General features: G+C 38.9%; 1 protein-coding gene across 1 annotated transcript in view; it reads left to right on the plus strand.

Moving 5' to 3' along the window:
* The window catches only part of DNAH5 (dynein, axonemal, heavy chain 5), a 252270-nt gene that overhangs the window by 12018 nt on the left and 212607 nt on the right, over positions 1-27645 (plus strand). Inside the window, exons 2-12 of the mRNA XM_011951766.1 lie at positions 1345-1479; positions 4617-4701; positions 9634-9794; positions 10754-10975; positions 12321-12458; positions 13583-13759; positions 15711-15824; positions 16517-16624; positions 18331-18453; positions 19018-19233; positions 21394-21501. Coding sequence (XP_011807156.1) covers positions 1345-1479; positions 4617-4701; positions 9634-9794; positions 10754-10975; positions 12321-12458; positions 13583-13759; positions 15711-15824; positions 16517-16624; positions 18331-18453; positions 19018-19233; positions 21394-21501 — 1587 coding nt within the window. The remainder of the gene's footprint in view (positions 1-1344; positions 1480-4616; positions 4702-9633; positions 9795-10753; positions 10976-12320; positions 12459-13582; positions 13760-15710; positions 15825-16516; positions 16625-18330; positions 18454-19017; positions 19234-21393; positions 21502-27645) is intronic.

A 27645-nucleotide genomic window follows, 5' to 3' on the forward strand; every position in this document is an offset into this window, starting at 1 on the left:
TTCAGAAAATATTTGTGATCTGACTTTTTTTCATTTCCTGTTATGTTTTCCTAGTCCTTTTTAGTTCACCCATCCTGGCTGCCTTGTGGTTTTCAGAATGTGCTTTCGTGTGCCTCTCGGCCTTTGTGTATGCAGAAAGGCAACTGTCCTAGAAGTATGACCAACCCTCCTTCAATGCTGGGCTTGAGCCACCTCCTCCTGAAAGCTTTCCTGTCATCCCCACCCCCACCCCCACCCCTTATCAACTCCAGGCTAGAGTGGGAGATCCTTCTTTTTGCTCCTTCTCTGAAGACCCATAAATGCCCCTGCATTTGGAGACCCATAAATCTGATGCCCCTATGGCAACCGCCATGCCATCTGTCATATTTGAATTTTCAGCTCACATACTGCCAGCCAGGCCATGAGCTTTTTTGAAGTTACCAGGTAGTGTTGGCCTCTTCAGTGCTGGCACATATTAGGGGTTTAACAAATGTTTGTTGATTAAAAGAAGGGATCCAGAGGGGCCACTTTTCCTCTTCCCAGTGGAAGCTACTGGTTGGCATTAAAGGTAATGTGTTATTCCAAGAAGGAATTGGAAGCCGAGTGTCTACCATTGTCAAAATAATTGAATAAATTATGGTACATTCATACTGAATATTTTTGCAGCTATTACAGAGGATGGAATAGTCTGTATTAAACTAGAAAGAAGTCGGTGATGTATTGTTAAGGGAGAAATGCATGAAAACATTTTATAGTATGATGTAAATATAGATGTGGGCATATGTTTGAATATGACTGTATGAGCATAGAGCATAAGGAAAGACATCCTTCAAACTGCCAACATCAGTTACATTAAGCATGCCTTATTCTCATAATTAACTAATAGTTAAAGAGCAAGCAATGGCATTCAGAAGTTAATCTGAAGACCAAATATATAGCTGTAGGTAAATAATAAAGATAGGAGATACTGTAGAAAAATATTACTTTAATGGCTTAGGAAAATGTTTCTAAAAATGGAGATCTCTTTTTTTTGGTATTCTGTTGAATGCTTATATATGCATAGAAATAAGTGTGTAAAGATTTAGAACAAAATCTTAACAGTAATAATTTATGGATGGCAGATGATTTTTCTCTCTTTTGGGTTCTCTGTATTATGCAATTTCAAAACAATGGGCATGCTTTATTTTCATAAGAGAAATAAATTATTTCTAAAAATAGACGATAGTACATAAAAATTGGTACCATTAAGCTGTCTGTTATCTGGATACCTAAGACTTGAAAAACAACAATTGTATGAAATTATTACAAAATGAATCCACTTGAGAACAGCAGTTTCCATGTAACATTTTTATTCTTTTCTTTTAGCAAAGACTGAAGGAAGAGAAGGAAGCCAAGCGGGCTCTTTTGGATGGGAGGCATAACTACTTATTTGCAATTGTGGCTTCCTGTTTGGACCTGAACAAAACCGAAGTGGAGGATGCCGTTCTTGAAGGGGATCAGGTGGGATGCATTTGACTTCTCACTGACTTGATTATAGAGGGCACAGATGGTCTGTTGACGTGGTCCTGTGGCAGGATCCCATGCTGTGCCTAGAGGGAGGTGCCTGTCTTAACGTGGACAGGGCTCCATTCTGACTCTGTACTGGTGCTTGCAGAATGAACTTAAGGCTCTCCAGCTCTCCATGTTGAATAGGGGCACTTATAATTGTCACTTGAGTTCCGTGATTCTGACAGCATTGTCTGCATCTCTCTATGTCCAGTGAAGCTGAGCTCTCGTGCCATTTTGGAAGCTAAAGTCAGGGAACAGAATCTCCTCTCAAGTTGCCAATTTATCTTTTGTGCATTTCTTCTGTTCTAGGCACTGGATTTGTGCCATGATTTTCTGGCTTTTACTTTGGTTTGGCAGCTGAACCTGTTTTCTTTTGTTCCTATCCTTGGTTCCCATCTTCTGCTACAATTTTTCTTTAAAACCGGGCGTATGATTTGCTTTGTGTTTGACCTTGGTTGGGGAAGGCCAAAATATGGGAAGATATAATTTCCTGGGCAGTGAGAAAAGCATATAAATAGCCGTATGATGATTCCTGAAGATTTTTTAAAGAAACTAATTAGACAGAAAAAAAAAAAGAAATAAGGCAAGCCCTTTTTGTTGACAGGGTGCCACACTGTTGGGAATTCTTTTCAGTGGTAGGCTTGTAAATGTTAACAACTGGCTTTGGGCAAGGATGGAGGAAGTAGGCAGGGAGGTACTGGTTTGAGCATCTGCTAATTTCTGTGGTGTAAATACTCCCACAATGGCTGGTTCCAAACTACTATCATCATGTTACGAAATGCTGAGGTGGAAAGAGTTGTGATCCATTGGATATCCTGGGCCAGTACGAGCCATCTGTGGGACACCGCTGGCTTCATTCCTTCCTGCTGGGCTGCTCTGGTGGGGTTAGCAGGAGTTGGGGAACAATTAAGAATGGATAACACGCTGTAATGGCTAACACGGTGAAACCCCGTCTCTACTAAAAAAATACAAAAAACTAGCCGGGCGAGGTGGCCGGCGCCTGTAGTCCCAGCTACTCGGGAGGCTGAGGCAGGAGAATGGCACAAACCCGGGAGGCGGAGCTTGCAGTGAGCTGAGATCCGGCCACTGCACTCCAGCCTGGGTGACAGAGCGAGACTCCGTCTCAAAAAAAAAAAAAGAATGGATAACACGAAAATAGGTAAACTACAGGATGGATCAAGCAGGAGCTGAGGAAATGTGCTTCTCCTCTTTCTCCTCATAGCTGACACTTACTGAATGTTTACCGTGTGTCGGTCCCTGATCTCAATCCCTTTCATCTATGACTTCGTTTCCATCTTCATAATACCAGAAGATAGATAATGTTATTCCCAGAATATGGAGGCATAAAAGCAGAGAGGGCCACTTAGGGAGATTGTTCCAGAGGTGAAATGCTTAACTCCACCCTGCTTCCTAATTCAGACATCTGGATTTGGGAATATGCAAGGGGAAGAAGCAGGCAACAGTTCAGCTCTATAAGGATCCCAGGATAAACTGCTATGTCAAGCTCACAACCCAGGAATCTCAGAACCTGGAGGTTTAAAGAAAGCATCTGGCTGAGGCTCTCAAGCACAGATGAGAGGGATAGGAGCTTCAATACTGGCCATGATGGAAGCATGCCCTTCACCACGTTCTTGGCTTGGAATTGAATCTTGGGGAGTCCTTCCTCCTCTTCCCTGTGGCATCTTCAATCATGGTGGAAATTGAAGGGGACTTATTTTTCACACTTAATTGTTCAGGCTAGATTTTATCCTTTAGAAAACATTATTTTAAGATGTAGTAAATACACATAACATAAAATTCACCATCTTAACCATTTTAAGTGTACGGTTCATTAGTGTTAAGTACATTCACATTACTGTGCAACAGATCTTCAGAATGCCTTTTATCACAAAAACAAACTCTGTACCCATTAAACTACCACTCTACATTCCTCCTTCTCTCCAGCCCCTAGCAATCCCCTCATTCTACTTTTTGTCTCTAGGAATTGGACTATTCCATAGATACCTCATGCAAGTGGAGGCATGCAGTATTGGTCTTTTTGTGATTATCTTATTTCACTTAGTGTAAGATTTGCAAGGTTCATCCATGTTGTAATGTGTGCCAGGATTTCCCTCTTTGTTAAGGCTGGATTATATTCCCTTGTATATGTATACCATATTTTGTTTATCCCTTTATCTGTCACTTTTACCTTTTGTGGAAGCTATTGTGACTAATGCTGCTATGAACATGGGTATACAAATATCTCTTTGAGACCCCCGCTTTCAATTCTTTGGGATATATACCCAGAAGTGGAGTTCCTGGTCATGTGGCAATTCTATTTTTAGTTTTTCTAAGGCGCCTTCATACTGTTTTCCACAATGGCTGCACCGTTTACATTCCTACCAGTAGTGCTCAAGCGTTCCAGTTTCTCCATGTCCTCACCAGCACTTGCGATTTTCTGTTTTTTGGTGGTAGCCATCCTAATGCCTAATGGGTGTGTAGATTTTATCTTTTTATTTTCATATGAGTTCCAAACTGTGCTACTGACTATTTAAAAGAAGTGTTTCTGTTGGTAGCAGACCCTTTGTTAGGCTTGTAGACTTAAGTGAGCCTCAGGGATGGGACTGTTAGTCCCAGTGTAGTGCCAGGTTGCTACTGGAAGGTGTGTTCATAGTCAGATATGTTCTCATGGCAGTTTTGGTGATTATTGCAATTTAATATTCATTATCTCTGGGGTGTTAGACTAAGTTTTGAAAGGTTTGTTCTTGCTTATCTGCAGTTGATTGAAGCACTCTTCTCTATTTAAACCTCCCTTCCACAGCTCAACACTTTAGGAAATTTGCGAATTTGGATGGACAGTGCTTTTCAAATGTGCATAAGTAGCAAATATTTCTCAGATTCATGAAATTACTTTTTTGAACAGAGACTATGGTGAGACATTTATTCTTTTAACATAAATGCTCCCTTTTTTATAGGATACATTAGATGCCATCCTGTTTGAATATGAAAGATAACAGTACATTTTCCTTTTTTATATTATTAATTCTGATTTAAGTGCAGTTTCTAATTTGGATTGAAAGTCATTATCTTGCCTTTTCTGTTTTTCCCAGATTGAAAGAATTGATCAACTTTTTGCTGTTGGAGGTCTCCGACACCTCATGTTTTACTATCAAGATGTGGAGGAAGCAGAAACAGGTATCTGAATTTGATGTGACATGACCCAGAAATGTGTCATTAGATTTATCTGAGAGTAGCTTGAAGAAGAAAGCTACTGTGAGAATGGATCTGTTTCACCTTGTGGGCGTGAGGGAGGTGTGTGTGTGTGGGTCCATGTGGGAAACCATTAGTGTGTTGGGTGTGGCCCTGTGGAAAAAGTTCTGTTTCACCTCAAGGATGGAGGACAGATTACAGTTGGTATTTAGCCTGGTTGTTCTAACTTTATTGGAGATGTTTTGTTTTCCTTCTCAGGCTGTGCTTGCAGTAAAGATAATAAGGTAGATTACGTTTGACTTCCTTTTCTTATATTCTAGTTCATTCTGTGTTTTATGGTCTAGAAATTATAATGAGCACCTGTTTTGCAGGTATATAGGCATTATTTCTTTTTTTTTCTTTTTTTTAAGACGGAGTCTCGATCTGTTGCCTAGGCTGGAGTACAGTGGCGTAATCTCGGCTCACTAAAAACTACCTATCAGGTTCACCCAATTCTCCTGCCTCAGCCTCCCACGTAGCTGGGACTACAGGCTACTCGGGCTGTTTTGTATTTTTTTGTAATTTTTAGTAGAGATGGAGTTTCACCGTGTTAGCCAGGATGGTCTCGATCTCATGACTTCATGATCCACCTGCCTTGGTCTCCCAAAGTGCTGGGATTATAGGCATTATTTCTTTTTAGCATAGGAATTGTTGCCAGTATGTGTGACACCCCTTTTTAGTTAGATATCACATTTTGTTTATTTTCTACTTTAAATAAGTAATATTGGATGACAGGTTTTATTGTTCTCATTTATGAAAAATTTGCAAATCTTTTTTTCTTTGTTGTTGTTGTTATTTTGTTGTTTGTTTGTTTTGAGACAGAGTCTCACTCTGTCACCAGGCTGGAGTGCAGTGGTGCGATCTTGGCTCCCTGCAACCTCCACCTCCTCGGGTTCAAGCAGTTCTCCTGCCTCAGCCTCCTAAAGTACAGTCGCAGCCTGCAGCTGGGACTACAGGTGTGCACCACCACGCCCACCTAATTTTTGTATTTTCAGTAGAGACGGGGTTTCAGCATGTCGTTTAGGATGGTCTCAATCTCTTGACCTCGTGATCTGCCGTCTTTGGCCTCCCAAAGTGCTGGGATCATAGGTGCAAGCCACCGTGCCTGGCCCAGATTTGCAAATCTTTCTGTGGATTCAACTGGCATAGTCTATTCTATTTTTAAGTGGATTAATGTAATTTTAAAGGCCTACCTAGGAACATAAGTCAATATCTGATTAAATGTATTGTTTGATATATTAAACTATTATATACATACTTTTTATGACCCATTTGATAAAAGGGAAAATAGTTATTGCTCTTGGCATATAGTAAGACTGTACTTCTTTGTTTAAAAAGTGAAGAAATTATGCATGCAAATTCGAACTGGCATTTTCTCAAAGCTGTCAGTTTGATATTTTAGAAAGCTTGGAAAACTTGTTACATTTTGAATGAAAAATCAAGAGATAGAAGTTTTGGTTTCTACACCAGATTGCAAAACATAAGCTCAAATGAAAGATCAGGTTTATCCATGAACGGAGCACTGGATGAAACTGACCTTCTGTGTAAATTTTGCTTGGACCAAGAAGTGTTCATAGGATGTAAACATAAAAGCAAGTTTAACCTTTAAATCTTCTCACTGGTGATAGTTCTTCTTCTGAACTTGGATTAGAATGCAGGCAATCTCATGACTTTCCTGGACATTCTTAGATTACAAAAATGTCTCTAGTCATTTCAAATTAGAAACACAATGTCAACTCAAAAAGAAAAACTGTCCAGTTGATGGAAAGTGAAATATTCTTCCCTCCTCACTCTTGAGTCCCCCATTTCTCTGAAGGTTGAAGTTCTCAGTAGGAGAAGAGGGAGGACCATGTGCTCTTCTCCCTACCTTCGTCTTCTACCCCTTGTCCACATCAGCTTAACTAAAGGGCCTGACTGTGTGAGGCCAGAGGCAGGGCAGAGGTAAGAGGGAAGGGGGTCAGGAAAGTTTTTACTGGACTGGCGCTGTTGTGAGCTGATGACCTTGCACTCTTACCTTGCTCTTGTGGGCACAGTGGTGGGTTCTCCTGAGGTGACAGGCTGTCCTGATGATGATAGCCTCTGAAATTTGGTAGTGTAAGTCTCGCTCACTCTGTCCCATCCTCCCTCAGGTGCTCCTTTTGAGTAGGATTTAAGGTGGCTTCAGTCTGAATCTTTTCAGCAGGGCCCCCACCTGGGTTCCTAGGTCCCTGCCCTACATGGTTGTGCTGTTAGCTCCCAGTACAGTCCAGTTTCTCTCTATATGCCTTATTGAGCACTGTGCTTAGATTTCTTGGTCAGGTGTCATATCACAGTCATTTTGTTCCTAAACTCCAGGAGACATAAATCAAGCTCTTTAGGTGGTTGGATTGAACACCTTGTTTCTTGACTGGAGTGACTGACTGTCCTGATTGTAACACTGAAAGTCCTGCATCCCAGGAAACCCCCCTGACCTGGGCAAGCTGGGACAGTTGCAGTCTCATTCTTGACCTGAGGTAAAAGTAGGAACACTTTATAACCTCACCCTTTGCATAGCATGATATGGTTTGGCTCCGTGTCCCCACCCAGATCTCATCTTGAATTGTAACTCCCACAATTCCCACGTGTCATGGTAGGAACTTGGTGGGAGGTGATGGAAATATGGGGGCAGGTCTTTCCTGTGCTGTTCTGGTGATAGTGAATAAGTCTCACGAGATCTGATAGTTTGATAAGGGGAAACCCATTTCGCTTGGGTGTTATCCTCTATTTGCCTGCTGCCATTCATGTAAGATGTGACTTGCTCCTCCTTGCCTTCCACTATGATTGTGAGGCTTCCCCAGCCACATGGAACTGTAAGTCCAATTAAACCTCTTTCTTTTGTAAATTGTCCAGTCTCAGATATGTCTCCATCAGCAGCATGAAGATGGACTAATACTTAGCATAACTGTCCTCACAAAATCCTTCCTTAGTCTACACGCTCTTGACCCTTTTGCATTCTCATGGGGGCCAGGGAGAAGATGTCTAATCAGTTCTAGGACAACCACTTTGAAATTTCTGCAGAATTTTCTTTTTCCTTTGAAACTCTGTTTTCTGATATCTATCATGCCTTGGTGCCTTGGTTGAAACTTGTTGCCTAACATCTTATGACTCATGAGACCCAGGTGATATTAGCCAGAAGTGGGATGCAATTTTGAATAAGGGGGAGATTGATCTTCTAGTTACCTTTAATGAGGGTGCACTCTCCAAGGCCCTGTCAAGGTCTCTAGCCTAGTACCATGGGAGGATGATCCCTGAGGGAGGATTACTTCAAGAGGTTCCAATCCCAGGATTTTAGGATTCAACTTCTGGTCCGCTCCCCATCCCAAAGTCCACCATTAGCATCATCCTCCCACCCCAGTGATCCTGATTGAGCTACCAGTCCATTTGGAGATCCAAACATTTCTTGGGCAGGTAAGAACACAAAGGAATAGCTCAGAGTATATTCTATGTACTTAAATTATCTACTCAATGAGCCATATGCTTGAATAATCAAAGGTGACTGTTCAAATACTGATAATAATAAGGTTTACAGAGGCTAGTATTCTTTTCTTATATGCTTTTCTAAGGGTTTTACACAGTATGTTGATTTTCACATGCTAAATTCTAGAAGTTCTAGTATTATTCTTTTTTTTTTTTTGAGATGGAGTTTCACTCTTGTTGCTCAGGCTGGAGTGCAATGGCACAATCTTGGCTCACCACAACCTCCAACTCCTGGCTTCAAGTGATTCTTCTGCCTCAGTCTCCTGAGTAGCTGGGATTACAGGCATGCACCACCACACTGGCTAATTTTGTATTTTTAGTAGAGATGGGGTTCCTCCATGTTGATCAGACTGGTCTCCAACTCCTGATCTTAGGTGATTTGCCCGCCTCGGCCTTCCAAAGTGCTGGGATTACAAGCGTGAGCCACCGCGCCTGGCCATATTGTTCTCATTTTTAAGATGAGAAGATGCGAAAACAGAGGCACAGAAAGATAAAGTAACTTGCCAAGGTCACATGGCTGGGAGCGCAGCCTGAGATTGAAGTTCTGAGAGTCTGACTCTAGAGCCCACACTGCTAATCCTACCTCTACAAGACCCTGACTCCAGCAGTATTTGAAAGATAACCAAGTATGCTGACTATGACAGAGCAGGGACAGCATGGGAAAGTGGGGGTTCCAAGTTTTGTAGTCAGGGCAGGTTTCTGACCTTGGCTCTGCCACCTATTGGCTGTTTGACTTGGAACGTGTCACAGCTGCCTCAGAGCTGTTTTTGTTTTTGTTTTTGAGACTGAGTTTCTCTCTGTTGCCCAGGCTGAAGTGCAGTGGCGTGATCTCTGCCCACTGCAACCTCCACCTCCTGGGTTCAAGTGATTCTCTTGCCTCAGCCTTCCAAGAAGCTGGGATTACTGGTGCCCATGACCACACCCAGCTAATTTTTGTATTTTTAGTAGAGACAGGGTTTCATCACATTGGACAGGCTGGTCTTGAACCCCTGACCTCAGGCGATCCGCCTGCCTCAGTCTCCCAAAGTGCTGGGATTATAGGCATGAGCCACTGCACCCAGCTGGGTTGTGAGTTTTAATAATGTACACAGGGTACCTAGCAGAGGGTCTGGAACACAGTACATGCCAGTAGGTACTTTGTCCTCCCTCCCTCTTTTCACTGCCCCCGAAACAACAATTTTGAAGTGAACCTGTGATCTGGAATCAAACAGACTTTTTTAGATCCCTGTAGGGCTCATGCTAGAGATTATTCAAGAGGTGGACCCACCTAAGGCACATGGACAAGTCAACAGTGGCAATATTTTAACAAGAAAGTTCATTCCAAAGGCAACCACATGGACTGTAAAAAGCATTTATGAAACTAAAATTATTTTGCTTTTGTAGGACAACTTGGCTCTCTAGGAGGGGTAAATCTTGTTTCTGGAAAGATTAGAAAACCGAAGGTGTTCGTGACCGAGGGAAAAGATGTGGCTCTTACTGGGGTATGTGTGTTCTTCATCAGGACTGACCCTTCCAAAGCCATCACCCCTGACAACATCCACCGGGTAAGGGGCAAGAGCCATTGTTTACTCTGAATTACCAAAAAACACACAACTTGCACACAAATATTCCTCCGGTGGAGACAATCATTGTATTCACTACAGTATCTAAAGCTACCTTCAGAGAAGTAGTTTTTAAAAATTTGAAGCAAGAAATTAAGAGGACATTCCCTTTAAATCTTTTGAGTAAGAGGACTTAATATTCAATTTATTAACACAAGTTGATATAACCTTCTGGGTGTGTGTATAACAGAGAGGGCTTTCTTTTTCTAAAGAATTCCCCATGCATAATTTACTTAATGGCAAATTTTATACATTTAAGTTAAGATTTCTGAAAGTGGATATATAACTTTATTTTTTTGTGCAAAGTAAAGTGCATCTGTACAAGTTTTCCCCTTCCCTCTGATGGGTGTACTATCTTCTTGGAGCAAATAAACTGATAAACATCTGGTATTCTATTTATTTCATGCTTTTATTTTGATGATTACAATTTAGAATAGTATAAAGCTTATTTCTTAACAAGGTTGTCAAACTAATTTTTTTTTTTTTTGTTTCTGAGACAGGGTCTTGCTCTGTCACCTGGGTTGGAGTGCAGTGGTGCTATCTCGGCTCACTGCAGCCTCTGCCTCCTGGGTTCAAGCGATACTCCTGCCTTAGCCTCCTGAGTAGCTGGGATTACAGGTGCACGCCACCAAGGCTGGCTAATTTTTGTATTTTTAATAGAGATGAGGTTTCACTATGTTCCCCAGGCTGGTCTCGAATGCCTGACCTCAAGTGATCCTCCTGCCTCAGCCTCCTAAAGTGCTGGGATTACAGGTGTGAGCCACCACACCTGGCACAAACTAATAATTTACTGGGTATTTGATAAAGTGACAACATTTAAGAAATGTTAAATGTTAAGAAACTTAGTAGCTGTGTTGCATTTGAGGATCGTTTTTACAATAGAAGATCTGCTTGTTTTCCAGGAGGTGAGTTTTAACATGTTAGATGCGGCAGATGGAGGCCTGCTCAACAGCGTGAGACGTTTGCTGTCCGATATCTTCATTCCTGCTCTCAGAGCCACGAGCCATGGCTGGGGCGAGCTCGAGGGCCTTCAGGACGCAGCTAACATTCGGCAGGAGTTCTTGAGCTCCCTGGAAGGCTTTGTGAACGTCCTGTCGGGTGCACAGGAGAGTTTGAAGGAGAAGGTGAGGACGAATAAGCTGTTCCTTTAAAAATGATCAGGTGGTCAACAAGCACAGTACATAAGTGTGTAATGCTTCTCTTGGATGATCTTAATTCCTCTGTGTTGCAGTTCTTCAAAAATTTTGGTAGGCAATTTTATTGCTCCTTCAAGACGTGATGGTGATTATATTTAAATTTCTACAGTTTGTAATGATCAACACATTCAGGGGTTCCATAAAAACGTTGGCAGTGATGTAGGGCTTTACCCTGTCAGTCAGATGAGTGTCTCCAAAGGCAAGAGTCAGAAATGCTTGTGGCACTGCTGTGCATCCTAGAATGAAAGGAATTTGGAACCGAAGTGTCTGTGTGTGTGTGGTGGGCAGCAGATGGAGGTGGGAAGAGATCCTGAAGAAGCAGAAGAAGGAAAGAGGAACTGATATGTTTGGAGAGAGCAAGTTGGATCCTGTGATTCAGTCAATGATCAAAAGGGCCTTTAAGAATAATTTTGGCAAATGTGAGATTTAGCTTCTGTATGATTTTTACTGTTTATAATAAGTCTGTGTTTGTGATTACTTGGGGCAGAGGTTGATGGATGCACGCTTGTGTGTGTGTGTGTGTGTGTGTGTGTGTGTGAGGGAGTGAGAGAGAGATAAAGATAGAGCGCGAGAGAGAGAGATAGAGAGAGAGAGAGAGAGAAAGAGAGAGAGAGAGAAAGAGAAGATAAGGGAATAAGAGAGACGACAGAGCCCAGATCAGGCATGTAGGCGCAGGTAGGCAAATGGATCCTATGGTCATGATGACAGTGTGACACTCTGCCCTCCTTTCCCGGAAATGCTGATCCTGCTGGGATTGGGGAAGGGGTATTATGCTTTCCAAAGGATGTGGAAGGGGAGTTAAGCAAATTTTATCCAGACAGACACAGGATGACTCCAGCTAACACCCGAATTATATTTGTGATTAACTGTGTTGGAGGGGAGACCAAAATGCAGGTTGGACCAAATAAAAATTGTTGACATTCTGTGAAAAAAAGCAGTGTTTTTCTCATATGAGTCCACTTCATACTGCAATAAAAGTATTAACAAAATAGGATGGGTCCCCAGGTGGGAGGAGGCATTCTTTCTGAGTGGGAAAGGGCAGCGGGCTTTGGGTTGAATTGTGAGGGTGTGTAGGATCACACGGAAGTGTTGGAAGGTTCTGTCAGTCTCGCGGCAGTGTGGACAAAGGCACGTGGGAGTGGAGAGGAGGTATGTGCTACCCGATGGGCTTTCCAGAGCGCTGTCAGAGTGCAGCAAAATGGAAAACACAGGGCCCGTGGTCTGTGTGTTTTACAAAAGCATCATCTTATTATTTAATTTTCATTCTAATTAGGTGAATCTTCAAAAGTGTGACATACTTGACCTGAAAAACCTAAAGGAACCTATGGACTACTTGACTCTAGCAAATAACCCTGACACCTTGGGAAAAGTAGAGGATTGTACGAAAGTATGGATCAAACAGACAGAACAGGTAATTTTGAGAAACCAAACATCAGTTTCAGGTGCCACGTTACTTCACTAGACAATGGAAGAAGGTGTATTCACATACGACATTCCATTTGTTAAGAGTTTTACTGTAAATCCTTGAGGAGGTGAGAGGTCCAATGTGGTTTTCATTTACTGTCATGAATTAAGAAGAGGTAGTAAGAATTCTAAGAAATGAAAGAAAATGGCTGTACGTACTTACACCACTCAAAGGCTGCACTTTGCCAGTTTCTTTTCTCAAGGTCTAATTTACTTTGGAGAGAACCCCTGTAGAAGCATGAGGAGTTTTCTAATTTAGTATGTCCTCCAAAAGGGAGCTTGAGACTTAACGATAAAAAAAAATTCAAAAAAGTTCTCAATGAAGGAATGAAGGTGGACATTACATTGAAAAGTAAGCACAATTAAAATCCACTAGCCTGAACCATGCAGTTTAACAAGGCCATGTTCCTCCAAGGTTATAGAGTAAATGAATAGCCAAGAAAAATTCCTGAGGTCAAGGCCTTCAGAAGCTCATTACAGCTCATTAAATAGGTAGGTTTCCATTGCAGATTGGGTGACCATAGTTAGCAAGAGTATACTTTATATTTCGAAGTGTTAGGTTGGTGCAAAAGCAACTGTGGTTTTTGCCATTACTTTCAATGGCTAATTACTTTTGCACCAATCTAATACCTAGAATAGAGGACTTGAAATGTTACCCACACATAGAAATGTTAAGTATGCAAGATGATGATACCCCAAATGCTCTGACCTGATCATGACACATTCTACACATATAACAAATACTCACATGTACCCCATAAATACTTAAAATAAGCATCAATAAAAGAAAAAAGTACGAATCAAAAATCTTTAAAAACCCCCCAAAATATAAACTATTTTCAAATGAGGAAAGCATAAGTGGTTTTCAGTTGAAACAGGTCAAAGGAATTTTTGCTGAAGTTTTAAAAATAGATACATGCTAAGTTAGTAAAAGATTGTTATTGGAAGCATGGAATACGCATACATCATGATCCAGATAGGATAATTGATTTCCTTATTTTTTTTGCTTGCGTATAAGTTTAGTATCTCCAGCCCCATGCAATAGCTCATGTTTTCCCCGCGCATTTGCAGGTTCTTGCTGAAAACAATCAGCTGCGGAAGGAAGCGGATGACGTTGGGCCACGAGCGGAGCTGGAGCACTGGAAAAAAAGACTCTCCAAGTTTAACTACCTTTTGGAACAACTGAAAAGCCCAGATGTGAAGGCTGTGCTGGCAGTGCTTGCGGCGGCCAAGTCGAAACTGCTGAAGGTCGTCAGCCATTTCATTTTGCCTTGTGAAAAGGGAATAAGAGTTCTCTATGCATCTTTTCAAGTTATAGAGTGATTAGAGCAAAGAATGTTATTATACCTTGAGGAAAAACATTTAAAATTACATAATATTTCCCTCATATAACTTTGGAGGCTGTGGCAATAGTCTTTGAATTAAAGACGTTTGTTAGCTGGTGTACACGTATGTATATATGTTATTAGAGGGCATTGCATGTAATTAAGACAACATGATAGCATGTTTATATACATATATCTATATATTATGATTTCAGACAAGCTAGAAACAAAAATAATGAAAACTCACCCAATCCATATTTATTTTTTAGTCCTTGTATATTAGTTTTATATTGCAAAACAAACAACCCCCAAACTTAGCAGCTTAAAACAGCCAATAGTCCAGGCGTGGTGCCTCACACCTGTAATCCCAGCACTTTGAGGGGCTGAGGCAGGCATTTCACAAGGTCAGGAGTTTGAGACCAGCCTGGCCAATATGGTGAAACCCCATCTCTACTAAAAGTACAAAAATTAGCTGGGCACGGTGGCGTGTGCCTGTAGTCCCAGCTACTTGGGAGGCTGAGGCAGAAGAATCGCTTCAATCTGGGAGGTGGAAGTTTGCAGTGAGCCGAGGTCGTGCCACTGCACTCCAGCCTGGGTGACAGAGTGAGACTCTGTCTCAAAAGAACAAACAACAACAACAAAAAAACCAGCCAATATTTTAATCTCGGAGTCTATGGGCCAGGAATCTGGGTGCAGCTTAGCTCGGTGCCTCTGACTCTGGGTATCTCATGAGGCTGCAGCTGTGATGTGGGTTCATCTTAGGGCTCAACTCGGGGAAGATCTGCTTCCGGGTTCACTCATCTGGTTGTTGCTGCATTCAGTGTCTTGCTGGCTGTTGGCTAGAGGCTTCCTTCAGTTCCTTCCCACATGGGCCTCTCTGTAGAACAGCTTAGAACATAGCAGCTGGCTTCCCTTAAAGGGAGCAAGTGAGGGAGGGCAAGAGAGCACCCAACCTAGAAACCACAATCTTTATGTGAATTAATTCTCGAAGTGACATCCCATCACTTTAGCCATATTCTCCTTATTAGAAGCAAGTCACTAGATTCAGTCCATGATCAAGGAGAAGGGACGAATACAAGAGCTTGAATACAGGGAGTTTGTGGTCATTGGGGACCATCATAGAGGCTGCCTAACTCACCTGGCATTGGTGCTGGAAAGACTATTTGTTAACTATTTGCATGGGTGTTATTAGCTATTTGCATGTTTTGATACATGCAAATAATCTAATCAATAATTATTTGTTACAATAAACATGCTATAGATTTACTTTATTTTATTTCTCAATGAAATAGCAGAGGTGAGCCTTGCAATACAGTTCAGAAATACTATCAGTTGGACTTCCATGAAGTCCATGGAATGTATTGACGTGCTAAATAATTTCCTTTTACTTCTCTCACTTTTAGATTATCTTTCCATTTCTAAGTTCCTACCTCATAGCACAGTACTGGCATATGGTTGGCAGATAACAAACAATTACTACATTAATGGATAAATGTATAGGGATATAGGAAGGGAGTTCAGGTTAGAATAGAGGAAAGATAGAAAATATGGTAGTGAGGTATTAAATGGGTCTGGTGCAGGGGAAAAGGCGTGAGTTTAAAGGGAGGTGCTGTCCTCTTGGTGCTCTGGGATAGTCATGGCACAGATTTTATATGAGAAGCGCTGGAAGATATGCTTTAAAAAATTTAGTCAGAAATTTAAAATTGCTTTCCAGCATAGCAATATCTAATATCTCTCACCTCTCTGGATTCAGTTTTATGTGAGATGCACAGAAAGTCTGGCCTAATGGACTTGTGGTGACTGTTAGCAGCGGTTATGTTGGAAGTTCCTCTATGAATAATTGCATTAAAATTGGTTTTTCGTATTGTGCTTAGACTTGGCGGGAGATGGATATTCAAATCACTGATGCAACTAATGAAGCGAAGGACAATGTGAAATACTTGTACACACTTGAAAAATGTTGTGACCCTTTGTACAGCAGTGATCTGGTGAGTTAAGGATTTCTACTCTTTCAGTCTATAGATAACTCTTTTTGCACTAGCTGAACTGAATATTGAATTTTGGTTCATCGATATTACAGTTCATTGGAAAGGTCTTAGAAACTTTATTTTCAATAAAATTTTATATATATATATGTATATACACATACACACAGATACCTATATTTCTGTATCTATTTCTCTAAACAGTCTATCTCCTATCTGTTGAAGATATATATGAGATGTTATATTTTAAAACATTTATTGCATGTTACATTTTCCATTAAATATTGCAAAGGGCATTCTGAACTATATATGTCAAAGAACTGTAGGAAAAGTCATTAGCTGGTGATTTTACTTTTAATCTTTTAGCTTTAGGAAGTGCCTGCTTTTACTTATTACAACATTAACTGTTATTAACAGTTCATCCTTAATAATAGTTAACAGGTAACTCACTGTTGCTTGTCATTAACAGCAGGTCAATGTTTCTTCCATTGAAATAAAATTTGATTAACCATATATGACTAATATAATAAAATTCATATTAAATATATTATTTTCATGTAAAGCATTAGATAGTATTTTAAAATCTTTAATAGAAATCTCTTAAACTTTATTTTAATGCAGATGGAATGGTTAGTCTATTAGAATTTTGCTGCATTTGATGATTTCTTTCTGAAAACTTTGATGGTATCTTTCAGCTCTCCATGATGGATGCTATTCCTACACTTATAAATGTGATTAAAATGATCTATAATATCTCTCATTACTATAACACCTCTGAGAAGATCACATCTCTGTTTGTAAAGGTAAGTGCATGATGTAGAGTTCATGTTCATTTGTATTTCTTTGCCAATGATAAATTTTTTGATAATTAAAAATTACCATATTGGCTCAGTTCAATATGTATGTATCTTAAAATTTTAAAAAGGCTTAGGCTATCAATAGAGATAGAATTAAATTTATGTCAGAGGTTGATTCTAGCAAATCGTAAAGCATTATTTCCCAAAGTAATCATTATGTTAAATATTTTATTATTTATATAATACAAATGGAAAAAGATTACTCTTAGAATTTCTTTCCCTATGTGGTTTAGCACATCAAGTATTCCTACTGGGTAAATTTTAATTAAGAAAAGCTATATTTAACTATCTCCTGTTTCATATTTCATATGCCACTGTTCCAAATTTATTTGATGCCACAGTTGTTTACTTGGTGTTATTAGAACAGTAATCATGGTAATAAAAGCCACTTGCAATGTTCTAGGAATATATAAAGCAATCATAATGATTCTGCCAAAAAACATAACGATGCTTAAACCTTATGTCCTAACTCGTAAGTGTTGATGGTAAGCTCTGTTGCTATTCTCATTTTGAATAGTCTCTAAGAAGTAAATGACTTTTTCATTATCAAAGCAAAAATCTTAAATGGTGTATTAAAATAGAAGAGTTTTTGACTCATCAAGATTTGTGTTCTGAATACTAACGCAGTAGGAAGCACAGTTCTTCCTGGGAATAAAGACATCCAGCCTTAAGAGCTCAATGGGAAACTTTTTCCTTCTCTCATATAGGTAGTTCAGGTAGACAGGAGGAATGACTGCAAGATTCCCTCCCAACTTCCTTATACTTTAAAATTATATGTTAGGGTTGTGGGAGTATTCCCTGGGTAAATGATACCCAAAAGTAAATTTGTGTTATTAATTTAGATTTTATGCATATTATTTGCAAAACATGATTTAGCATAAAATAATGAAACCACCATTTATCTAATTATAGAAAACCTTTCATTATGGAAATGTTGAATTAGGTACAAAAGGAGAGAGAATTGTAGACTATAATGCCATGTACATGTCACCTAGATTCAGCAGATACCCACGCATGGCTGATCTTGTTTCACCTATACCCCCACCCCTTGCACTGAAAATCCTGGGCATCATATCATTCCATGGATACAGCATAGTCATTTTAATTTTCCTTGTGCTTTATGCAAAAAATTAATATATTTCTGAGGATTTTTGTAAAGTTTGGAGAGATGAATAAAATGTTAGTGGTTTTGTACATTAACTTTCCTTCTCTCTGTGGCCTTATCCTTTTGACATTTCCATTGCTGATCTTGGTCACATGAAAAGATCAGGATTGGCAGTACTTTACATGGTGCTAGTAAACTGTGAATTAGATATTAGAGCAGGCTACCTAAGGAGATTTGTGGAAACTCATCAGTTTTTAGGGAAGGAAATGAATCATTCCGTGGTTGGTTAAGACATTCATCCTGCATAAACAAGGTGGCCCAAATTGTTGATTTTCCATAGTGCTTCCAACTCTGTGATTTCACAAATGATTTTGACAATATCAAAGGGTTATTGGTTGATTATATCTGTGATGGAAAAAGAAATAAACCCAAGCTCAAGTTAGAAGATTGTGAACTCTGAGAAGCAGAAGAGTTAAGGACCTTCTAGTTCAGTTTACAAGCCATGGCTGTTTTATGTGCTTAACATCATTTTATTGGAAAATCCCAGGTGACAAATCAGATTATATCTGCATGCAAAGCCTATATTACCAATAATGGAACCGCTTCTATCTGGAACCAGCCACAGGATGTTGTTGTAGAAAAAATACTATCTGCAATTAAACTGAAACAGGTAATGGTTAGTTTAGTATTTAGATGTTCTATTATTTTTGTCTTATTTTTGCTGAGACCATCTTAAATCATTTTGTAATTATTACATCTTTGGTTGCTAAAAAGAACAGTGATTCTTAACTATTAAGAAAATGGAATGTTAATATACCTTCCCAGGAAATTTGTTCACTTTTTTTTTACCCTTCTTGGGAGTCTACTATGTCCTGATACCACAGTAAGTACTAGAGATACAAAGACAACTCATATGAGGTAGTTTTCCTTAAGCATCTTAAAGATGAATGGAGAGAGGGTCATAGAAGGATGCTATTGTCAAACCCATGGGACCAAGATGGGAAGGCCACACCTTTGAGTTGCATCATGAGTAACCCAATTAGAATCTGGAACTGCTAGATTAGAGGAGGTGAAAAGATGATTTTTCAGGCCGATGAGTGACTACGTGCAAAGGCATGAAACTATGAAAAGGCTTACAATTCCATCCTAATTTTGCTGTCGCCTTCACTTAAGAAAATAAAATTTCTTGTTCCCTTTGTTGTTGTTTTTTGTATATTTTTCTTCTGATTTTAAGGAATACCAGCACTGCTTTCACAAGACAAAACAAAAGCTTAAACAAAATCCAAATGCAAAACAATTTGATTTTAGCGAGATGTATATTTTTGGAAAACTTGAAACTTTTCACCGACGCCTTGGCAAGATAATAGACATCTTTACAACTGTCAAGACATATTCAGTCCTGCAAGATTCCACAATCGAAGGGCTGGAAGACATGGTCACTAAATACCAGGTATTGTACTTTCAAGCTATATTTTCTACCATAATCCACAACTAAACTTCAATATTTTATGCAAATAACAGTGTTTAGAATGATTCAAATCATCCACTGTAATGTAAAATATAAATAATCTCGTGGCCTTTTAACCATAAAGAAATTAGATTTATTTGAGAATTGTGTAATGGTGCTAATATGTTCTTTTCAGGTGTGTGGTTATAAGAATGACTCTCCAATAGTCTAAAATTAATCACCATTAAAAAAGCATTTTCACTAGTAGCACAAGAAAAATGTTTAAATGTAACATTATTTTATTTATTCATGCAAGAAATATTTAATGAAGACTATACTGTGTCAGGCACTAGTTGACACCGGGTACTGTGTGGCACTCAGTTATCTCTGCATTTAAGCATTTTATTTGGACCCATATTAAAAAATATAAAGGGCCTGATTTTATTCTAGATCTGACTTCCCTAATTATTTTGATGATTTTTAACTGCTTTATCTTGTCATGGCATCTGTGTGACTAATTTTAGTTTTGAAAGTGGGCATAGTGACCTAATAACATTTTGAAGATGTTAGAAAAGCAATTTACAAACAATTTGCTTTAAATTCTTAATATAGACATAGTCAACTTTTTTCTTTTTTTAGGGACACTGACACTAAATCTTAAATTTTTTTGGTACTTGAATTTGAAAAGGATCATATAATTAACCACTACACACTAATTTTTGTACTCTAACAGTTTAGACCAATATAAGGAATCTTTTTCATTTCCTGAGTATACCAAGTTTTGGGAGAGAAAAAGAAAAGATTTTTATATAGCAGGAAACATTTTAAGTTTACTGACACATAGTAGATGTGCAATAAATATCTGTCAAGATAATAAGTAGATCGAGTTTGAATAATTGGTGTAAAGGTCACGATTAATAATTTCCTTATTTAACTTAATAATCTTAAGTGACCATTAAATCCCATCAGAGAGCAGGATTTTCTCAAGTCCCCAAATCTTTAAAATTACTACATCAAAATGTAGTAGCCTTTTCATACTTCTTTTAGAAAGCTACATGTGTATGTATATATGTGTATATATGCATACACACACACATACTTTGATTCGTTTGATATTAAGGAATATCAGCACTGTAAATCCTAGACATTGTATCATTCCATGCATATATATATTGTGTGTATGTATATTTTATATAACATTCCATGCATATACATGTTATATAAAAAAGTATATGTATATATACACACACACACAATTTCTAAATAGAACTAATTTTGTAGTTATGCAGCATGAAAGAGTAGGTTGTTTTATCCAGTAAACTTGATTCGAGAAGTTACGCTGTTTATACACTTTTGTCTATTGAGAGATTTGATGTTTAAATGGAAGTGACTTTGAAGAGGAGATTGTAGAAGAAGGAGGTCCAATATTCTTCATAAAAATTATATGCTTCTGTCAACAATGTGGGCACCTGAGTTTGAGAATGGCTTAGTACCTGGTTAAGAAGAATCACAGAGCATTATAGCTCATTATTCAAAGCAAACAAAGCTTCTGATAATAGTATTTTCAAGGAGATGAACTTCCTAGTTTGTACTTTCCTAGTCACAGGCTGTAGCTTTGCAGGGCAGTAGGCAGCAATTAATTTTAGAGAGGTTTTAAGTGGTGGATTCCAGTTTGACATTTTTAAGATGTTTGGGAGTAACTCATCTGTAGCTATAACATAATTTATTTTCTTCCTATATCGTTTGTGTTCTGTGAAAGCCTTATTTATTTTCTGAGAAGATTTAAACTATTCAACACAAAATATTTTGGTAAATTCTACTCTGGGCTTTAAACATTTATTTCAGATATGATTAACAATAAAATTTTAGTGAAAAAAACCTTTCCCAATTTTCAGATGTGACTTTTATTTTATTTTATATTTTCAAAAATACATAAAACTTCATGAAAATGCTGTCCAAGTGATTTCTTTGAATGTAGTATGGCAACCTTATACTGCCTGTAAAATAATAAGCATGAAACAATGTGAGTAAAAAAATGAGGCTTCCTTTAAACTTATTTTTTTTTTTGGCAACTATTGTATAGGCTCTACATTTAAGGGTCATATTTAGTTAGGTAATTTAAGAATATTGAAATACTATCTAATTTATCTCATAATATTTCAGGGCATTGTGGCAACCATAAAGAAAAAGGAATACAATTTCTTAGACCAGCGGAAAATGGATTTTGACCAAGATTATGAAGAGTTTTGCAAGCAGACTAATGACCTTCATGTAAGTTGTGTAATAAAATTCCTGTTGACAGTCGTGTGTTTATTTTTTCCTTTCTGTATAATGCTGTTAATCATTACCCATTCAGAAGGCAGAAGTGTCTTCCTCATGGAGGTGACCGATAGCAACCTCAGCCTGTGTTTCATGATTTCAGATTAATAATTGAAGGCTGTTTTTCATGGATTAAAGGGTCATAAATATAGCTTTGGCTAATGATGTGTATGAGACTTCTACATGTCTTCCATTGAAGTTCTTAGAAAGTTAACTTTCATCTTCTGTTGAACATTGCGGCATGCTTAGAATATAGATGCTTATTTCCATTTGTCCCTGTGTAGCAACGATTATGACCAGAGGTAGCTCAGGCAAATGGTCAGCAATGTCTGGCAGATTCCAAGGCCTGGTTGCCACTGGCCTTAGAAACGGTGGCACCAGGACCACCTCAGCATCTGGACCCTGCTTGGTCTTGCAACCCCTTTCTCTCTTCCTTCTTTCACTGCTCACTGCAGACCAGCCATCTTGCCTTGCAGCTCACATGAGCAGTTTATGGCATCAGCAGCTTCTGAGGCTGTTTCACAGGACCAGGCCAGCTCCAGATTCCCGAGGAAGGGGTTGGGCTAGCCAGTTCTGGTGAGGTGCCTAGTACTGGGCCTCTCAATTGTGAGATCCTGTGGTGGACACAGGCAGGATGGGATCCACTGGGTCATTGGGAATGTTTATTATCAGGAAAGGGGAGTCAGGGAGGGTAAGATGGAAAGACACACAACAGGTATCTACCATAATGAATATGCGGACATTTTCTCATCCCAGTGAGGTGCAAATGTCTGTCTTTCTGACTATAAGAGGAAAATAGCCACTCTATTTCTTCTTTCCCAGGGTTTCTGATTTGCAATAAATGTGTGCACTTCAAAGTAAAAGGAGACACCTTGGGAGGAGTGAGTTCAGTGTTAGAATGAGTCATAACAAAGCTAGCTAATTCTATGTGCCAGGTACTGTTCTAAGCACTTTGTATGTGCTAATTCATTTAATAATCATAACAATGCGGTCAAGTGGGTGCTCTTGTTACTCTCATTTTGCAGAGGGGGAAACTGGGAAACTTCCCTGTGAGATGGAGTGGTTTGCCCATCACAGGCATAACAAGAGGTGGAGTTGGGGTGAAACCCAGGCAATCTGGCTTTAGAATTCAACTTTTTTAACCATTGTGGCATACAGCAGTCTTCATTTGATGGGAAGGAAGAGTGCCTTTAATAATTTAAGCAATGAATTCTTTTGGGGGCAGATTTAGACATAAGGATAGTGAATCTTGGTCTCTTTTTGATGGAAATGGATGAATAATGGCAGATTCTGATGTTCACCTCTGTTTCCCCAGCAGTGTCTGACCACGTGGTACTTCTGTAGCTTATCCGTGAACATAGATGGGGAGCACCTCAAATGCAGGGATCATGTTTTATTCCCATATGTAAATAAGAAGATGTAGATTTATTGCAATGAAACAAGCATTTGCTATACAGCAACTATGTATTACACTTCTATGCTGTAGGTTATGAATATAGAAATAAATCAAGTAGATATGCCTTCGCAGCTCATAGTCAGAAAGGAGGCAGATGGTGAAATGATTAAAATATAAGCACATACATAAGAACAGAGTAATGAATTTAGCATTTAAAAAAGGGCAAATGGGGCTAAAGTGGCTAGTTATGAAAGAATACCACTCTGATACTATATGAAAAAGTGAGGGTTCAAAAATAAAGAGACGTAGCTCAAGGCCTACAAAAATGTATTGGGAGATCAGGCCTGCAAAACATTGTATAGGATTTGATAATGTGAAACTAGGAAAAGATAATCTGATACTTCTGCTTGGCTGGGGTTAGGAAAGCCTTCAGAGAGGAGGAGGCTGTGGTTGATGCTAGAAAGATGTTTTTGTGGTTATATTTTCCATGGTTTCAACTACCCAGGGTCGACTGTGGTCTGAAAATAGGTGAGTATAGCACAGTAAGATATTTTGAGAGAGAGAGAGAGGCCACATTCACATAACTTTTATTACAGTATATTGTTAAAAATTGTGCTATTTTATTATTAGTCATTGTTGCTCATCTCTTACTCTGCCTATTTTGTAAATTAAACATTATTATGTTTGTATGTATGTACAGGCAAAAACATAGCATATATAGGGTTTGGTTTCAGTCACCCACTGGGGGTTTTGGAACATATTCCTGAAGATAAGAGGGGACTACTCTTATTAGTTCCCATTCTACTCAGCCTTCTTAAAAGAAATTCAACACTATTATCCATCTTGTCTTCTACCTCAGAAATTGTTCACTTCTGTCTTTGGTTTGCCAATGAGTTTTTTTTGACTTACACTTCTTTATTCCTTTGTCTGTTCTCTTTCTCTTAACTAACTGTTCTGCAATCTCTCCTTTAAATGCTCACCCATTCATGAATTCAGCCCTCATCTTTATAAAACTGGGGCAAAAATACCTTCCCACGACTCTGGCTGGAGTAAAGGTGATGATGCATCCTGGAGTCTTGGAGAAACTCAGCAACAGTAGCATCTCAAGTGTAAGACTTCATGAGTGATTTGGGTCAGGGTGGTGTCCAGGGCTGCCCTGTCAAAGGGATCACAGCCTGGAATCCTCTCCAGATTTAGGGTTCATGCTGGTACTAACAGGTCAAAGAGGGCAGCGTGTCGGAACCAAGTGGGCTATTGGAAGTCTAGAAGCATGCTGATCCCAGCAGATGGAGAAGGCACTACTCAGTAAAGGATGGGTGTTGAGGTGGCAAGCTGAGTTGAAAGAAAACTGAGTAGGAGCTGAGACCCCAAAACTAATGGGAAGACGAATATGAAGATTCCACAACCCAGATCCCACAAACTGTAAGGAGGGACCAAGGCTCAGAACAAGAAAATTAAGTCTAGGTCTTCCATGTTGACAGAGAGTTCAGCCCAGGCCTTTGCGAAGCCATAGGGTAGAAAGGCAAGGAAAACCAGGAAAAACTGTTAGGGCTCAGTAGAGATTTGCTGTTTTCTGAAGGAGAAGGAGGCAGTGGAAGGGTTATAGATGCTCTGGTTTTCATAGTTTATAAATAGAGATTTTTTATGTCGTGAAAACATGTAGGTGCTTATTTAGGTAGGCTAACTGTGCTGTTTTTAGGATGTGGACTTAGCAGAAGAAATAATGTACTTAAAAAATACGTATACTTCCAGTAGAAGTAGCTGAAACTATTGAGGGCAAGGAAGTATTGTAATAGGCTTCCAGATCTTTCCGTTTTGGAGCTTTGCTGTATCAGGCAGGAGGTTTGCAGCTTACCCATTCCCCACCCCGCCAGTAGCTCCGTCTCCTCCGCAGGTAGTGTCTCCTGCGGTGGTCTGGATACTGCCAACTGGTTGTCTTACTGTATTACTTCTGACCTAACATTACTGAAATCAGACCCCTTTAGGTACTAATTCTTATTGCATATCAAACTAGTCTCCTCATATTAATACCACATCAATGAATGTCTCTTCAAGTTTGCAAGGACTTAATTAAAACTTCTGACTGGTAAGTTGAAAAAAAGTTGTTCACTTTGTCTTGAAGCATGAAATACAAAATAAGGAAATAGTTTTTCTATGTTTTATTTAACTAAATTTAGATTTTAATTGTAACTCTGCACTAAAGCTTAGGATACACAAAGAATAAATTGTGCTTAGTTTTTTGGTGCAATTTTTTGGAGGGAGGGTCACAGTTACATAATAGTGTAAGATGTGTGACATTCTCAGAAGAATCCCTAAATACCACCCATACAGGCATGCTCTACCACACCCGGCTAATTTTTGTATTTTTGGTAGAGATGGGTTTCACCATGTTGGCCAGACAGGTCTCAAACTCCTGACCTCAAGTGATCCACCTGTCTTGACCTCCCAAAGTGCTGGGATTACTGTTGTGAGCCACCATGCCTGGCCTCGTTCTGCTAGATTCTGATTTGACAGATGCTTTCAGTGTGAAATTGCATTCACCCCACTGCTCTTGCTTAATTTTGCCAAAGGTTAGTCTGCATTATTATTTTTCCCAAAGAGCAGCTTTGGAGATGTTAATCTTGTCTCTTGTTTCTTTGTTTTTAATTGTTACATTTTGCTTTAAAACATTTTTTTCTTCTTTCTTTGGATTTATTATTTTTACCTTTCTTCAACTGACAGCGTAGCTCATTATTTTCAATGTCTTTTCTTTTTCTCTTTAAAATAGGTGCATGAAAGTCTGTATCTTTTCCACAAAGTGTCACTATTGCTGTGTCTTACAAATTTTAATATGTAGTACATATGTTGTTGTTGAAAGTATCACATCATTTTCATTATGATTTGTTATTTTGCTTATGGATTATTTAAAAGCATGTTTAGCTTTTTATTTTACTCTATTGGCTCTTATTTTATTTTGACTTCGATTATTATATTTTGATGGGAGAACATGGAATACTTTATGTCAGTATTTTGGTATTTACTGAGATGTCCTCCGTGGCCTAGTTCGTAGTTAAGATTTGCAGATGTTCCATGTGTACTTGAAAAGAGTAGTGATTTCTGTCAGGATTTGGGGTCTTCTGATGTCACTATATCACACTTTTAATTGGGTTATTCAAATATTTTAGATCCTCATTAAATATTTTTAAAAAATGACTTTTTAAAGAGAAGTTTTAGATTCACAGCAAAATTGAGAGGAAGTACAGAGATTTCCTGTATTCCCCCTACACTCCCCCAGAATGCATAGACTCCCCCATTATGAACATCCCCCAATAGGGTGGTTCATTTGTTACAACTGATGAACCTAAATTGACACATCATTATCATCTAAAGTCCACAGTTTACATTAGGGCTCACTCTTGGTGTTATACATTCTATAGGTCTGGACAAATATATAAGGATGTGCATCCACCGTGATAATATCATGCAAAGTGTTTTCCTACCCGAAAAGTCCCCTGTGCTCCACCTATTCATCCCTCCCTCTCCTAGCAACTACTATCTTTTTACTGTCTGTATAGTTTTGCCTTTTCCATCTAGTCGGAAGCATACAGAATATGCCCCTTTAGATTGGCTTCTTTAAGTTAGTAATATGTGTTTGTATTTTCTTCATACCTTTTCATGGCTGGATAGCTCATTTCTTTTTAGCATGGAATAATATTCCATTATTCAGTTGTGATGTGCCACAGTTTATCCAGTCACACACTGAAAGACATCTTGGTTGCTTCCAAGTTTTGACAACTATGAATAAAGCTGCTATAAACATTGGTGTGTAGATTTTTGTGTGGATATAAGTTTTTAACTTCTTTGGGTGAGTACCAAGAAGTATGATTGCGGGATCATATAGTATGAGCGTTTTTAGTTTTGTGAGAAACCACCAAACTGTCTTCCAACATGGCCGTACCATTTTGCATTCCCACTGGCAATGAGTTACAGTAGAGTTCTTGTTGCTCCACATCCTCACCAGCATTTGGTGTTTTCAGTGTACTGGATTTTGACCATTCTAATATTTGTAGTGGTATACTGCATATCTTTTGATCTTCTTTGTCTGAGTTCTTTTTGTGTTGCTATAACAGAACTGCAGACTGGGTGATTTATAAAGAAAATAAATTTATTTCTTACAGTTCGGGAGACTGAGAAGTCCAAAGTTGAGGAGGCTGCATCTGGTGAGGGCCTTCTTGCTGCATGGCAGAAGGGTGAAGAGCAAGAGAGCCTGAGAAAGCAAGAGAGGGTTAAGCTCGTTTTTATAACAACCCACTCCTGCGGTAACATTAATCCATCAATGGGAGCATATCCCTCAGGGCCTAATAACCTCTTAGCAGTGCTTCCTCTTAATATCATCATGATGGCAATTAAATTTCAGCAGGAGTTTTGGAGAAGACACTCAAACCGTAGCATGCTTGATCCATGGGTTTCTAAGAATCTGTGCATATATTTTGATTCAACTGGTTAAACACTGACTCGAAATTGGCATATCTGCCACAGAAATTGTTCCCATTAACACTAAATTATGACCATATTTATCTTCAGTGAGGCTCTTTGTCTTACAATCAATTTTGTGAATTATTTATATGGCTACTTCAACTTTTTTTGGTTATTATTTACCTGAAATAAACATTTTTTCTGCTTTTTTACTTCCTACTATTTCTTTCTTTCTTTCATTTTCT

This window comes from Colobus angolensis, unplaced genomic scaffold (genome assembly GCF_000951035.1).
Source record: "Colobus angolensis palliatus isolate OR3802 unplaced genomic scaffold, Cang.pa_1.0 Scaffold327, whole genome shotgun sequence".
Lineage (NCBI taxonomy): Eukaryota > Metazoa > Chordata > Mammalia > Primates > Cercopithecidae > Colobus > Colobus angolensis.